Below are 17,274 nucleotides of genomic sequence, written 5' to 3'. Positions count from 1 at the left end.
AAGTACGCGAGGTTTCCTCTACATTCCCAGGTTTAGCTAGCTAGAATCTTACTCTGGAAATATTTTAAAACTGAGATTGTAATTTTCTGCTCCTGGATTGAAAGATGTATAAAGCCGTCAGCTGTGCTGCTTAGATTCATGGTTCCTTCACTGTTAGCAACGTTAGCATCTTCTCTAGCCCAGCACAGTGATTGCCCACTTAAAGAAACATTATTTTTAGGGAATATATTAATACACTCATTCATAATTCAGTAAAGAAACTCCAGGAGGTTAAGTAGCTGAACTGTTTTCATGCTAATAGCTTTACACCCTGTGGAAGATTCTGAAAGATAATGTTCTCTCTGGGTCTTGTGTTTAAAGAAGCATGACTTCTAAATAAAAAAATTAAAAAAAAGACTAACCACGAAGATAAGTTTAAACTGTTGTACCCTTCCTTTAAGGCCAAGGATTTGTTAATCAAAGAACACATGGCCTGACCTGTTTCATTCCTGCCGAACAGAGACACGTAATGTGATTATCCATTTATATATCGATTCTTGAATCATAAAGATAAAAAGCCTGAGACATCATCCAGCACAAGTCTAGCATTTTCATTGCTCATCGCTCCGAGACATTCAGAACAGCACAACACTCGTGTTAACGAAAGCCAATCGCGGATCGAATGGAGATCCGCGTGGGATACCTTCTGCGGTGCAGTTCAGGTCGCACGCGGCTTGTACGACGTGAAACGCCTCACTGGGCTCAGCGTTTTCTTCCGAGCAGAAGAGAGAAATAAGAAGGAGAGGAAGTATAGGAAGAGCATAAAAAGAGAGAAAGCAACAGATTGTCAGTTGGGTTAGAAAAGAAAAACAGGGGAAGAAAGATAAAAGGTGTGAGTAGGAATTAAGTTTCAAGATGCTCGTTCTTTAAGAGACTCGTAGCTAATAACTACAATTTACCAAAAAAACAAGAAACACACTTCAGGATAAATACCTGTGATATCAAACCAGACGGGCGTGTCCGTCTGCTCCATGGTGATAACCCCGACCATGTGCGAGACCGGGTCGCTCTCCATGACGCTGAAGGAGAACACGCTCTCGTCGAATGCCAGTGGCGTGGCGCTCGGCTCCGGCTTCGGGATCCACTCGATGTGCAGGCGGCATGTGGACATCTTTTGGGGCCGGCCGTTATCCACCGCTTTGATCTGAAACCATACGGCCCGGTACAGGTCAGGCCATGTGTTCTTCGTGTCAATTTCATTACCTTGTTTACTATTAATAATATATGTTAATGTTCTGAACGACTACGTGCCAATCGTCTGCAATATGGCAACTGAAATAGCGCTATTCTTCTGTAACAATATGTGTCTGTACCGAGAATACTGTGAAATGTTTTGTACAAAATTATCTCGGCTACCAGTTCTTGAAAGCTGTTAATTGATTTCACATAAAATAATTAAGTCTGTCTGTGTGTTGATTTTCACCAAGAAATGAAAATCTTGTTTATTCAAGTTCGTTTGCCACCTCTTACTTGCACAAAGATTTGTACGGTACAAAACATCAAAACAATACGCAAACATCAAAGCTCGCCCGAGAGCACCTGCTCGCAACATGATGAGTAAAGAGGAGGAGGTGTGACTGATGTCAGCGAGCATGGTCATACAGAGGATGGTACTCGCTTAGAAACCATAAACCCCTTTGAAGGCATGGCAAAAATTCTAGAAAGTTTTTTTTACATTAAAATTTTTTTATTAACAGTATATATGTTTGCATTTGAAGTGATAAAATGTTGCCATTCCTCTATAATCCTGCAGGTAAAGCACTTTAAACTAAAACACAGCACAGCATTATATGTGGCGAATTATTTGCTAAGTTTTCTGTAAAGTTGTAAAAATAAAAAAAATACTAAAATAAACATATCGCAATACAAATCGAAACGCCACCTAGGTATCATGGCCTATTGTATCGGGTACTCCCTGCTCATTTCTACCCCTGGTAAAAATATCAAGTGCTAATAAAACCCACAATACGTTTTTTTTTTCTAAAGTACATTGTGATGTATGTAGATACTAATCATCATCTTGTTCAGTTCATGAACAGGATGATAGTCGACAACCAGATATCATGTTACAGTACATCAGAGCTCACCGTGAGGATGTCGTATTCGCCAGCTGTAGAGAACTTCTTAGATGACACGAGCCCCGTTTTGGGTTCGATAAAGAACTTTCCTTGCTCGTCTCCATCCTCGATGCTGTATGAGATCTCTGCATTGGGTCCGTTGTCCCGATCCGAGGCGATGACTCGATACACCGGCTCTCGTCGCACCGAACGCTCCTTCTCAACCTTCTCAACCTTCTCCCGTTCTGGTAGCTTGATTTTGTAAACCTTTTCCATGAAAATAGGCCGGTTGTCATTCTCGTCTAACACCTGCACGATTACACGTACTGTGGTGGAGCGGGCCGGGACACCTTGATCAGTCACAGTGATCTGTCAAGGAAGAGGACATAGGGGAAGGTTAAAACTAGACCATTGGGCTTGAGGTATCCTACATGATTGGTTTTCAGGGTTTTTTCAATGATCAAGACCTTTTATCACCTTTTATAAATGATCAATTTTTAAGGCTCCAAGGTACACCTTGCTCAGGGAACAGATCTAAAACTCAGTAATAATACAAATGGAAAAGAATCTAAACAGCTGAATCCAAGTTTAAAACTTCCCACATGGTCCAGTGGTGGCTCAAACCACTAGTTTAGGGTCTGGGTTACTTATTAGAAGGTATGGGCTTAAGTTCCAGCACTGTTGAGCCCTTGAACAAGACCCTTAACCTTGTTTGCTCCAGGGGGGAAAGCATTAACTCCAGCTTCCTAATTGTGACATCTAATATGACGTGCTGTAAGATATTTCTGACAGATAACAGATCTATCTATCTATCTATCTATCTATCTATCTATCTATCTATCTATCTATCTTTCTGCCTAACTAAAGGTACAGCTCTCTTTTATTCCATCCTGAACAAGTCTTTCTGGTGCTATCTAATTAGCCTCCACATGAATGGAACACGGGGGAACTGATGATATTTTTGATTGTTCCATGATTACCATACTTCATGCCCAGTCCTGCGACTTGCTCGTGGTCAATTCGGCACCAGGTAATTGAACGGGTCGTCAAGTCCCTGTCCATCGAGAACTACTGAAACATGAACAATTTTCGGTAATGGACTGCAGGCCTTAATGTGTAATTCTGCCAAGAAGCTTTTTTTTCATTCTTGGTACATTTGATCCCTCTTATGTCAAATAACCCCAAAACCCAGAAGACATCTGGTGTCAAATCGGACATTTCCAATTAGACTGGAAACAAGATCAGGGAGCAGCAAATTGAGAAAGTGAGCGACGGGACAATAATAGACTGTCCGTGCGATGTCGTCCCGAGAGGATGGGCCAATTGAAAACGTTTGTTAAACGTCCGTGAATGGAATCGATCTGACACACACATACACACACACACACACAAAAACCCTCTCGCTTCCCCAGCTTCTCTTGACGAAGCTTCTGTTAATTCAACTTGCTGCCAGAATGGAAGCAATGCCCCCTGGTGATTAGCTGCCAGATATGTTACAGAGACACAAAGCTAAGTAAGACCTCGAGCTAGGTGAGAAGAAAAAGCTGTTATGCACTTCAGTGCATCAGTCTGACAGCTCCCTTCCTACTGCCTCGTCCTGCGAGACGCCCTTAATACCTAAGAGGGAAAAAAATTATTACTGCTGCACAAAAAAAAAACAACGTGATGCAAACTTAATTGGTCTCGCTGATCAAAGTTTTTTTTTTTTGTCAGAAAAACAACAGATGCTTGCGGGTTGTTTTCGCTGGGGGTTCTGGGATTTCTCATTTAATCGTTAAATCCGATGTTTCCAAAGACATGGTGTACAAAACTCGTTATGAAAAAGAATTCGAAAGTTGGGATTTAGACGCAGGCCAAATCAAGGCGCTTAAATATGGAATTGAGTTCCAGGAGAAACTTTAGAGTTGATCGCAGTTAAGAAGAAAAAATGGTTATGGAGTATCGGTCGATCGAACAATGGAGCGGGTGTTTACATCCAAGGGATTATTAAAGACGGAATAAAATCCATAACACCCGAGCATTGAAAACAAAGACTGACAAAACTTGTTTGTAACTTAATGAAAACTTTTTGTAGTTTTTTTTTTTTTGTACTCTTACATCCTATTCAGTGTGCTCTATTGTGTGTGTGTGTGTGTGTGTGTGTTTGTGTTTTCTTTTTGCAGCGATCAGCTATTCCAGATTTGATTAAATTTCAACTTTTTTGTTGTCCTCAGCACTTCTAACAACTATTAACACTACAGAAGTGTATCTATTTTAAATGATGCTTGTGAAAAAAAATGAGTAAAAAAAAAAAAAAAAAAAGATCATTAAAGGTCCCGTATTTTACACTGGTCTCAAAAATGTGTTTGTGTGTAATACCCCAGACACGCTCTGTTTCACTTCTATTGATTACGCAAACAAGGTACCGCTGAGCCACAAACTCATACACCAGAGCTGAGTAACAAGCTGGGGGAGGAGGGGCTCTTCTTATATGAGGTCATAATAGTTGGAAAATCTAATTGGCTTGTTTAAACCACAAGAAAATAAACAACAAACAGAGATTTTTTTTCTACATGCAGACTAGAACTGCTTTTTCATTTGAGCATTTAAACGTGACAAAAAAAAGAAAAGTAGATTTTGCATAATTAGTGTCCTTTAAAGTTTAAAAGGTACATTTGTCATATTCATAAACGTACCACGTTATATATTTTAAGGAAGACTTTTAAAGAATGCTAATGAATAAGATAAATTTTACTTATTACTCCTCTAGGGCAGTTCCAGTTAAAAACAGCAAGGATGTGGAGAGATGTGGAAGTCCAAACATGGCAATTAGGGAACACCATTTGGCTTGGACGCCGATTAAAGGTGTAACGTGTTGCTGCTTCCGCAAACACGATAAATTAATGGTCTGGTTAGTTGCGACAGTATTAATTAATTCAGTTACTTACTTGTCAGCATCTGGTGCATCTGTATATATATATATATATATGTATGTGTGTATTTACTAGCTTAGTTTTATGGAAATGCAGCTCCAGATCGGTAATTACAGCGGGACAGAACATCAATTATATGAAAAGAAATTTCAGAACACAGACTCGCTCCAATTAGCCCGACGCTGGAGGAGGACGAGGGCGGATGGTAGAACTGATTATTACTGAGACGTGTGTACGAGCGCGAGACGCCGCGCAGAGACAAAACATCCCGCGCTATCACCGCCAGATCTGTCCCAGAAACTCTCACAGAAATGCTGGAAGAGGAATCTTGTCGATGCCTGTAAAGAAATGCTGGTCTAATCTGAGCAGCCAGGAACGCCGACGATGCTGCCTTGTGACTCGGAAGAAACCGGAAATCTACAAGGTCCAAGAATCCGTTATTAAAAAGGAAAAAAAAAACATGTAATGTTCCTTCTTAGCCTGTTTTTTTTTTTTTAGGATGTTTTTTGAAACTCTATCTCTTTCCCCTTAATTTGGTCGTAACCGTTCCCCATCTGCTGCCTGAATGTACTCCAGCGTGACAGCTCCTCTTTCGGGAATGTCCTCTTTAATCCCATTTTTCACTATTAATGTGCCAGATGGCCAGGATGGAAATTATTATGAAGTGCTAAAACCGAAAAAAAAAGAAAAAAAAGCCGTAAAAGTCTGATAATTTGATAATTATGTATCATTGGCTTGTTTTTCTTGCACCATTATCATTTCAGGAAGTATTTTGTTGTTTTTTTTCTTTCCCTCTTTTATTATTATTTTTTTTTACACACGTCTGGCGCCTCTTTTATCGTTTAATCATCATCCGCAGCTTGCTCAAGCGCCTGGGATCTTCTAGATCTCATGGCTTCACTGGAAACAAAAAATCAATCTACACCAATGGATCACTTTTGAGTTTAGCGCCCCTAGTGGAGAACTGAATCCAACATGGCTGCCGATACGCTCACAAGTTAGAGTTAAAAAGTATGGAAATTAACTTTGGCGTCCCCAGTGGAAAACCGAATAGAAGATGACAGCCGGTTGGACCACTTTTCAGTTTAATGCTCCTGGTGGGTGGAGCTAAAGGTGAAATTTACAATTTAATGGAAATGACATGCAGGTAGGAATCGGTAAACAGCAAACGCCTCGTCTGTGAGTCGAGTCTTTCAGCTCGTAAACGATTCGCAATCAAATTCACAAACGATTCACTGAATCACATTTATAATCATGGAATTAAATATGTTTTGGGTTCACAGAGTTGTTCAGTTTATCGGCTTTTATTTAATTACGGCGTTTCCGTGCTGTTCTTCCATCTGTAAGTGTTTCTTACACACACACACACACACACATACACACACAAGGTCCTAAATAACCTTCTAGTCGTCCACCCCTCCTCCTGTTCCGCACCCTGGGGGGACGGACATCAATAAAGGACTTCCTGATTTCAAACGCTAACTAAACACTAAACACTGAGCAGGGTCACGCCGATATAATCACACTGACCACCAGAGGAGAGAGAGAGAGAGAGAGAGGGAGGGGGGGGCGGGGAGAAGGGGTGGCATATGTATGGAGGTAAAACATTAGCTCTGGTAGTCGGTTCTTTTTTTTTCCATTTCTTGGGAAGAAAGAGGAAGAGAGAGAAAACAGGGACGCCGGAGGATGGATAGAATTACTGAAAAAAATATGGAAAAAATAGAAACAGGAAAAAGAAAGAGAGAAAGAAAGTCCTCTCATTTTCACAGTTTATCAGTTTATCACCGAGTGTGACACCAAGCCAAAACAACCCACACACAAACACACACATGCACGCATACATGCACGTACACACACACACACCTCATCTCTAAGACTCAGAGAGAATGATAGGGCGAGAAACAGACACATGAGGACAGAAAGAAAACTGTAAGGAAAAGAAAAAAGAGAGAATGAGAGACTTAGGGAAAGAATAAGGAAAGAGAGAGTCAGGTAGACAGAAAGAGACAGAAAGAGAAAGGAGGAAGAGGAAGGCAATAAGACAGAGAGAGTCCGATGGAAAGAGAGAGAGAGACAGAGTGAAAGAGAGAGAGAAAGAACGATAGACAGAAGGAGAGAGAGAGAGACAGAAAAAGGAAGCGGACAGCAAGCGAGTCAGACAGAAAGGATGAGAGAGAGAGAGAGAGACAGACTGGAAGAGAGAAGGACAGTAAGAGAGGCAGTGAGTGAGACAGAAAGATAAAATGAGAGACAGAAATAAAATGAGAGACAGACAGAAAGAGAGACAGAATGAACCTCAGACGGCAAAGCGACAGAAAGAGGGAAAGACAAACTTAAAGACAGACAGGAAGAGAAAGAAAAAAGAGTGAGACAGAGAGACAGACAGGAAGAGAGACACAAAGTGACTCGGACAGCAGGGGAGACAGAAAGAGTGAAAGACAAACAGATAGACAGAAAGAAAGAGAGTGAGACAGAAAGCGAGACAGAGAGACGGACAGAAAGAGAGAGAAATAGCTCAATTAAAAGTCCACATGTTTAGACAGCGGCTGGTGGCTGATTGATACTTCCTGTTCTGGCCTGTCTGATCCTGCAGCGGAACACTGAGAGAGAACAAAGAACCACACACACACACCACACACACACACACACACACACACACACACACAGGCTGCTGATATCTGAACCCCTCACAGAAGCACTTTGGGAAGGTGGGAAAAGGAATCTCTCTCTCTCTCTCTCTCTTTTTTTTTCTGTAGACAAAACCTCATTCAGCCCCTGCAGTGACACACACACACACACACACACACACACACACACACAGGTGTGTGGGCTAAAACCTGTGGATGGGAAAGAAAAGGAAACCAAAATCTGCAAGAAGAAGAAGAAACATGAGACAAAAACGAAGAGAAACAAAGAAGAGATAGGAGTAAAAAAAGAAAGAAAGAAAGAATGAAAAAAAAGCACTGATTTGCTGTTAAACTGGCACCAGAAGCTGATTGGTGGATTTGTAAAAAAGGGGACGGGGTTACCTCGAGGATGTGCTCGTCCTGCTGCTCTCTGTCCAGTTTGCGAGACGTGGTAGTGACCAGACCTGTGAGAGGGAAAGAAACAGCTAAGATTATGCTAGAAATACACCGTTAGCATTTATCTATACCAAAAAAAAATTAACTACATGAATTACTGAGACCATGTTTCGCTTTTCCACTTAAATTTTGTCGGGTTTAGCTTTAGTGCACATCCGCTCATTTCACACCTTATTTGTGACGTGTGACTGGAAATCACCTCGCCGTAGCAACACGCTAGCTGACTGTGACAAACATTTATTTCAATCTATTTCCTGGCGCTGTAGCTAACAGCACGACACAAGGAAGCAGACAGGACGGCACGGCCCCGACGTGTCCGTCTCGCTAACACACGGACACGAGAAATGCCGCGAGCGTGCGATAGCGCAGCCACACGGAGGTCAAGAAGGGCCTTGAATCCAGCCTGAGCTTTAATACGGCTTAGCTACCATACACCCACGCCTTAAAATAACCTCCTAAAGCTCGTACACACTCTCACACACATACACACACACACACACATACACACACACTCTCCTAAACACCCTGTAGTTTACTAGTGTGGCCTTTGCCAGCACCGTTTTAAGCCCAGTTTGACTCCGGCAGCACCGCTCGAGCCGCTGTGTGATTGAATAAGGGAGAAGAGCGAGAGACAGAGAGAGACAGAGAGAGAGAAACATGAAAAGAAACAGACAGACAGGTAGACAGACAGACAGAAAGACACAGAAAGTAAAGGGAAAAAATCAGAAGCAGCAATAGACAAAGAGACCGTCAGAAAGCAAAACAAAAAGACAGCAACAGCGATCAAAGTGAACGTGAGACTGAAAAACAGTCTAAGGGTGAACAGGCTAAGGGACAGATGGACAAAACAGACAGCGTGAGAGAGAGAGAGAGAGAGAGAGAGAGAGAAATGACAAAAAGGAAGAGAGACAGCCACAGAGAGAGACAAAGAGAGAGAGAGAGAGAGACAGGGTAAAATGCAAGACAGAAAAGAAAGCGAGAGACAGACAGACATATAGATAGGAAAAAGGTAAGAGAGAGAGAGACATCCACAGAAAGAGGCAGATGGACAGATCGATGGAAAGAGAGAGACAGACAGGTAAAAAGACAAGACAGAATAAGAAAGAAAAAAAAGGGAGAGATAGCAACAGAGAAAGCGAGGAAGACAAAAAAAGAAAAGATGCAGATGTACAGAAGGAGAGAGACAGAGCGAGAGACAGACAGAGAGAAAGATGTTTTCCAGCTCGTCTCTCTGCTGTGTAGCGTGGCGCTTTCGGTAATTGTAGGATGGAGGAGGCCGAGCGCCACCGCACTGTCTGATTAAAACCCCAAAACCCCGGGCCTGTCTCTCTCTCTCTCACACACACACACACACACACACACACACAGCAAATCCCAGGAATAGCCCAGCCACAGCCTGCCCCTTACCATTAAAAATAACACAGATAGTCTCTCTCTCTCTTTCTCTCAAAATCTGCCATGTCGGCATTTTTTCTGATTAAATACTGTAGCAGTCTTAAACAAACACCCGGCAAATCACAGACTCCAGATCAGCAACATCCGCGTGCCCGAGCACTGTTGCTAGCCAGTCGGTAACTATTAGCCTCTATGCCTAAGCTAGCTAAAAAACGTTAAAGTCTTTCTTTTAGACGACGTGTCGACACAGAGAGCGGGAATGACATAGAAACATCCAAACCTCTTTTACCTTAAATGTGCTGCTGAATTAAAAGGAAAATTAACGTTACTTTGGAGTTAGCATCAGAATTAGCCTTAGAGTAGAGGTTAAGGACTGAGGAATGTTTTGACACACAAGAAAGTTTTAATGATAATGTATGCGATCAAATGCGCTATACTTGATTTGCGAAAAATTCATCTAGCGCCAAAACTAGCAAGCTAACTAGCACTTTGGGTTTGCTTTATATAATGCTGGTTTGTTTCGTAAAAATTTATGTTTTTTTTTTTTTTTTTTTAACTGATTTCTAATTTAAAAAGTAGCAAATTCTTAGGATTAGCAAATGATTTATTTGTTTATTTGTTTTTAATTAATCACCAGGCTTATTTGCTTTTAGCTTTGAAGCGCTAATCTTCAGGGAAACATTTTCGGAAACAACATCTTTACAAAGCCATGCCTCCCTGGGTTAACATGCGCGCACACACACACACACTCAAAACACATTGTAAGGAGTGACAAAGATTATACAGATGATGAGGGAGAAAATTGAAAATGCTTTTTTTCGGCTAATCAAATCCATGTCAGTCGTTCGAAGATAATTATAGCAGCTGTGCGTGTGTGTGTGTGTCTTTTCAAAGCCAAGGTGTTCCTTTGGCAGAACACACACACACACACAAACCAGGGCCTCGTGAGACGCCCCGTAACTCTGAACCACAATCCATTTCTTCCTCCCAAAAAATAGCCTGTTCCTCTGGTGTGGGCCCGAGATAATTACAGCTTTCTCCCAGTAACGGAAAGAAAAACAGAAAAAGACGCGGAGGGACGAAAGAAAAAAGTAGTAAATGTACTTGCTGTTGGAAAGAAAGAAAAAGACGAAAGAGAGGGTTGTTATCAGTCAGGATCGAGCTGTGTTAGCGGTTAGCGCCCCCTTAGCAGTTTAAGCATTCCTTCAGATTGACAGGAATTAGCAATCTAACTATGCTAGCTTGCTAACACACCAGCATCTTTAAAAAAAAAATTAAGATCTAGCTGACATGTGGCATCTTACACTAAACTATTAATACTTGTTTTTTTTTTTGGCTAAAACATCTAATCACCAGCCATTATTATTATTATTATTATTATTACTTTGCTAAGCTACTCCCCACCACCACCACCCCCGTTAAGGCTAGCACATGATACATGTAGCTTGCTAAAATAGCATGCCTCTGCTTTGCTAAATCTGTTTTGCTTATGCTAGCTTGTGAATCTCATCAGTAGGAAGCATTTCTGGACACGTTGCTAAATCGCTAGAAAAATCTGGTTAAATTTGCCATGGTTGTGAAGAAACCACTATTATGCAACATTTTTTATATAGTGTGTGTGTATGTGTGTGTGTCTGTTGCAGTCTTGTGGCTTCTTGTCCTGTGGCTGTCCTGTGGCTGGCTAGCGCACTGCTCTTCAATCCAAGAAGAACACTACACTACTTCAGCCATTTTTTTTTTATTATTATAATTTGCTAACTTTGTGAGCAACCTAGTTGTTTGGTGTTTTTTTCATGTCAAGTTTAAATATCGCCCTACGTTAAGGCTAGCACATGCTAGCTTGCTAAAATAGCACTTTTCCTCTTTGCTAAATCTGTTTTTTATGTACTTGTTTCACTGGCGTTTACAGTGCAACATTTTTATGTCTAGCAAGCCGTGCAGCATTCTGTGGCTAACTTTGTGCTAGCCTGTCAACCTTAACACTTGGACACTTTTCTGGACATGTTGCTAACTTGCTAGCTTTCTATCCAAAATATGGCTAATCTTGTGACGTGGTCACAAAAAAACATCCTTATGTAACATTTTTATATGGTGTATGTATGTGGGTGTGTGTGTGTGTGTGTGTTGCAGTCTTGTGGCTTCTTGTCCTGTTGCTAACGCCCGCTACATGACTAGCGCACTGCTCTTCAATCCAAGTCTATTCTGTTTCATTTGGCTAAATCTGTTCAAAATAACTAGTTTGCTACTGAAGTCTGTCAGCCTACATGTTCCCATATGTGGTGTGTGTGTGTGTGTGTGTGTGTCTAAGAAAGAGAAAGAGAGAAAGACAACACTCTGGCTTCTTGTCTTTAGCAGTGAAAGAGTGCAGCCTACAGCTAAACACCCTTTCTGCGTAAACGAGAGCGCGTTTAACCTCGCGCTCCGCTCGGTGCTCTGGCTGCTAATTGTAGCGTCGACCCACTGACGAGGCGTCTCAGGGGAAATTACGAAAGACAGCAAGTAAGAGAAAGAGCAAAATAACAAGCCGGGAAAACGGGGTTAGCGAAAGAACAACCAATTAGCGTGAGGATTAAAGGCATCGCCATGCCGTTTGCTTGACGTATATATACAACAATTTGTTTTCTTTTTTTTTCCCACGCAACTCAGATGGGCTAGCTCTCAAGAGAAGCACTAGTCAGCTTCGGGCTGTTAGCTAACTGTGCTAGCATTAATGAACAGGTACTGTATTAGAGCATCTGATATACACTTCTTTAAACCACATCCACTTTAAGAGATAAGAGAGGAAGAAAAAGAATGAAAGAAAGAAAAAAAGACACAGTAGAGAAGAGAGAAGTGAATGAACAAGTAATGTCTGATGAATGAGAAAGAAAGAAAGAAAGAAAGAAAGAAAGAAAGAAAGAAAGAAAGAAAGAGCATAGGTTAAAAGAGAAGTAAGGAAGGACGTGATGAAAGAAAGAAAAAAATAGAAAGAAAGAAAAACTTTATGAAGAGGGAATGATGTCCAATGAAGGAGAGGAAGAGAGAGAACACATGAGAAAAGAGTGCGTAAAACAAGTTTAACTTTTCTTTCACTTGTTTCAATCTTATTTTTCTCTCCCTTTATTTTCTGTTCTTTGTTTTCTCCACTTCTTTCTTTACCTTCATTCCTTCCTCCTTTCTCCACCTTTATCTCTACTTCTGTGCTTTTTTCTTTTCTCTCTTTTTACATTCTTTCCGTTACATTTTTCTCTTCCACTTTTTTTGCATGAATTTTTTTTCAGATTTGTCCTTTTGCTTTTTTTAGGATGTTTATTAATATCCTTCCTTTTTTCTTTTCTTGTTTTTCCCCTTTTCCTTTTCAACTATTTTCATTTAGTTTCCTTCTCTATTGTTTTTTAAGTCTATTACCCATCTATCTCTCTATATCTTCATAGTCCGTGTGTGTGTGTGTGTGTGAGCGTGTCAGTCACACTGGGGAGGTCAGAATTACTTCCCATCCCTTTGTTTTTCTCTTTCTTACTCTTTGTGTGTGTGTGTGTGTGTGTGTGTGTGTGGCTGGTTGCAACTGCCTGAGAGACAGGAAGTGACCCGCAGGAAGTTGTTAATCTCAGATAGCTTTCCTTCCTCCTAATTCTCTTTTCATTTTTCAGCACTGAAAGTGAAGACGGGGTTGAAAGCCGAGACTCGGCAGACAAGCGGAGACAGGTTGTGTTTGGCATTCAGCCAAAAACCAAACCAAACATTTACGATTAAAACGTATTGTTTCCTTTTTCCCATTCTTTAAAAAGAAAAAATAACTCTATGTATGTTTATAAATCTGTAAATGAGAAATGTCGAAAAGGGAAATAAAGCAGGAATTGAAGATGTGAATGATTACTGAGCGACGCCACACTAAAGGCAGACGCCATGTTCAGACGAATAATTCATCGGTTTTACGACGCCGAGGGCGGATTTGCGATTTACTGCTTTCGCGTAAAAAGACTTTCGATAGAAAATGAGCTCCATGTTTCTGGCCTGGATTCTCTGCCCCTCCTCGGGATATTTAGATCAGGCGTCTGGAGCCTTCACGACCACCTGGACTGCAGGAGTAAACAAGTAAACAAGCTACGTATAAAAACCCACAAACAGCTTCGCTCCAAATCAGAGGATTTATTCAGCTTCTGCGTGAGAGTGCAGTACGTTCCCCATGGGTTCCTCTGTAGCGGTGCCAGCGCTCCCGTCTCTGTGTACGAGTCGTAATTACTCAGCGTGGTTAACCCTTTCAATGATGAACTGATGGAAGGTGGGATGGACAAAGAATAAATTTCTCTTTAAAATATTTCTCTTCTGGTTTTCAAAATGGAATAAAGGAAAGCTAGAATATGAAGACTAATGGGTAGATGAAAAATGAAAGGACAGAGCTCCTTGTTGCTCTTGTATGTCTAATTCCAGAACAAGACACACTCGTTTTGCGTTATCTTTCATTTCGTGCAATGTGACCTCACTAATCTAGGGTAAAAGAGAAAACGAGCTAGTTCGCCCAGAGGTCACGAAGCATCCCCTTATTGATTAGGTTATTGATTAGCGCTGGCGAGCGCTTGGTTCTCAGGCTGGTTGGTTAATTCTGAGAAACTGAAAAGCATTAAAATTCTCCTCAGATGTGCTGGTAAATTACTAAAAAAGTGAGTGGAAATTATTCAGTAATGTCGGTACTGTCAGTAATGTCAATACTTACCTTAGATGTATTGGTTATTTACTAAAATTACAAAATATAAGTGATGTTTTGAGTTTAGCTTCTTGTAAGTAGGTCTATATTTAGTAAATGCAAAAGCTCACATAAATGTCAGAAACATCATCAATTACCTCAAACTTGCTGATAAATTACTAATATACGTGTCAAAAGTGTGAGAAATTCCACGTAAAATGAAGCTAGTTATATAGATGTAGCATGTAGCTGTTAAGACATACATATGGATAATGCAAAGGCAATGAAAATAAAAATGGCAGTCATGAAAATTAATATTTAGAGAGTAACATTCCTCGGTAAAATAAGTATGTGGTCACCTACAAACAAGCAAGATTTCTGGCTCTCACAGACCTGTAACTTCTTCTTTAGAATCTATTAATGTCATCTCAAAAATCTCAGAACCACACGGGGGGACCTAGTGAATGACCTAGTGAAATCCTGCAGTGCCAGACGTGTCCCCCTGCTTAAGCCAGTACATGTCCAGGCCTGTCTGAAGTTTGCTAGAGAGCATCTGGATGATCCAGAAGAGGATTGGGAGAATGTCATATGGTCGGATGAAACCAAATAGAACTTTTTGGTAAAAACTCAACTTGTTGCATCCAAAGAACACCATACCTACTGTGAAGCATGGGGGTGGAAACATCACGCTTTAGGGCTGTTTTTCTGCAAAGGAACCGGGACGACTGATCCGTGTAAAGGAAAGAATGAATAAGGCCAGGTATGGTGAGATTTTGAGTGAAAACCTTCTTCCATCAGCAAGGGCATTGAAGATGAAAGGTCCTGGAGTGGCCTAGCCAGTCTCCAGATCTCATAGAAAATCATTGGAGGGAGTTGAAAGTCTGTGTTGCCCAGCGATGGCCCCAAAACATCACTGCTCTAGAGGAGATCTGCATGGAGGAACGGGCCAAAATACCAGCAACAGTGTGTGAAAACCTTGTGATCAATTTTTTGATCTCTGTCATTGCCAACAAAAAGAATATAACAAAGTATCGAGATGAAATGTTATTGATCAAATACTTATTTTCCACCATAATTTGCAAATAAATTTATTAAAAATCCTACAATGTGATTTTCTGTGAAAATGACACAAAAATGGTGGAAATGTAAGTATTTACCTTAGATGTGTTGGTTAATTAATTAAAAAGACTCAAAAATGTGAAAAATTTACTAAAGAAAATGACAAAAAAGTGGAAATACTGGAAGTCTGTCATGGACCTCTATATTTACCTCAAAAAAGGCGAAATATATGTGATATTATGATTTAGCAAGCTAGTACGTAGTTTAGTCTCTATGTAAAAATGTAAACACTAATGAGACTGGACATGACACATCAATGTCAGGAACATCAACATTTACCTCAGATAGAACACGACATCAGGAAGTTAACATGACCTTTGCCTCACATTCTATTAATTCTATAAATAACTTCAGCACAAACCATCAGCTTCATAACCAGCTAGTTGACTTATTTTCATAATTTGGTAATAACAGAAAAAGAGAGATTCGTTCTTTTTATCTTGGCCAAAAAACAAACAAAAAAAAGAAAAATTAGCTCAGGTGTAGTCGATTAGCGAAGCTATGTTTGTTGTCTAAAACACTAAGTTTACGGACCACCTTAAAAAATGTAACTAACCAGATTAAAAAAGAACAGCTACAAAGATATGAAGCATCTTATCGCACCACGTTCAAAGTGGATTTATTAATATTAATATATTTTAATTATTGGAAACAATGTTAGCAAGTCTAAAGTATTAATTAGCTCCACAAAACTGACTGAGACGATGCACCTGCTTTTAGCTTGACGTTAAAATTAATGTTTTCTTCTTTTAAAAAAAAAAACACATTAGCGATGGAGCGTTAAAATCAAACCTGTCCTCCTTCCGGTAACCTTCCGCTAAACTGGAGGTGTGTTAGTGTGTACCACTTTACAGAAGTTTTTGGCTTTGCAGTTTGCATGCACTGATCCATGTAAGAACTTTTCAAGAGACGGAGTTAAAATTTTATTCGGATTGTAACGTGGGAAATTATAAAACATGACAGGAATTCCCCCTGAACCCAAATGGCTTCTGCAAGGACTGGATCGGAGGAATCCGTGAGATCGCTTATCTCCTTCACATGACATTTGCACACAGTTGTTTTATTAACCTACATGTTCGCTGCTCTCCCTCGCAAAGTTAATGTTCAACTACACCAACAACCACTCAACCCTCTCTCTCTCTCTCTCTCTCTTTGTTCTCCCATGTTTTCCCTGGAGAAAAGTGTGTGTGAGAGACAGACAGAGAGAGAGAGAGAGAGAGAGAACAGAGCCCCTTATTTGGCCTGAAAACACGAGTCACTTCGGAGTGTATGAGGAAACATGGCCCTCACAGAACCACCGCTAAGCAAATGCAATCTGAAATGCTTAGCGATGTTAGTCGAACAAGTCGGGTTTCGTTAGCTAGTCACATGCTTGACGACCGTTAGCATGTATCTCATTAAAGACTGACTTTAATCAATATAATATCACTGCTAGATGCTAAAATAGAGTCATGCAATACTAATTTAAGTTATTATTGTCATTTTGCAGTCATGTGACTACCAGTAGATCATTTACAGCAACGCACGACAGAAGTGCCATTATACGACCGTTTGATAAAACTAATCCTAGTTAGCAATAAAGGCAGCTAAATTTTACATAAAAAAAAATAATAATAAAAATTAATAACTCACGCTCTGGTTAACCTGTGGAAGACCGGAATAAACTTTCAACTGTCTGAAATTTTCTCAACACACACACACACACACACACACACACATATGCACTAGGAGACCCATTTGCACTTTGATGTTGCTCTTAGTCCTCACAGGGACGATTAAATATTCAGAGAAAGTCCATTTTGAGAATATACAAATTCCCACAGAATAAAGAAAGCGAATGAGAGAGCGAGAGCGAGAGAGAGAGAGAGAGAGAGAGAGAGCTAAATGGAGCATTTCTGAAAAAAAAAAAATCTTTAAAAAAAAGCCTTTAAAATGAAAAATCGCAAGGCTCCTCAGTTAGCAATGTTGGCACAAATTACCCACAATGCACCGCAAGGCAACCCCTG

General features: G+C 40.5%; 1 protein-coding gene across 1 annotated transcript in view; it reads right to left on the bottom strand.

Annotated features, from left to right (window-relative positions):
- The window catches only part of fat1a (FAT atypical cadherin 1a), a 75,666-nt gene that overhangs the window by 35,558 nt on the left and 22,834 nt on the right, over window positions 1-17,274 (bottom strand). The window contains exons 4-6 of the mRNA XM_053480303.1: window positions 8,038-8,099; window positions 2,127-2,465; window positions 973-1,183 (exon numbers count right to left, since the gene is read on the bottom strand). Of these exons, the coding sequence (XP_053336278.1) occupies window positions 973-1,183; window positions 2,127-2,465; window positions 8,038-8,099 (612 nt within the window). The remainder of the gene's footprint in view (window positions 1-972; window positions 1,184-2,126; window positions 2,466-8,037; window positions 8,100-17,274) is intronic.

Source organism: Clarias gariepinus, chromosome 20, assembly GCF_024256425.1.
Source record: "Clarias gariepinus isolate MV-2021 ecotype Netherlands chromosome 20, CGAR_prim_01v2, whole genome shotgun sequence".
NCBI classification, from domain to species: domain Eukaryota; kingdom Metazoa; phylum Chordata; class Actinopteri; order Siluriformes; family Clariidae; genus Clarias; species Clarias gariepinus.
Note: the sequence above shows the minus strand (reverse complement) of the source record. Positions and strands in the feature narration are given on the sequence as shown.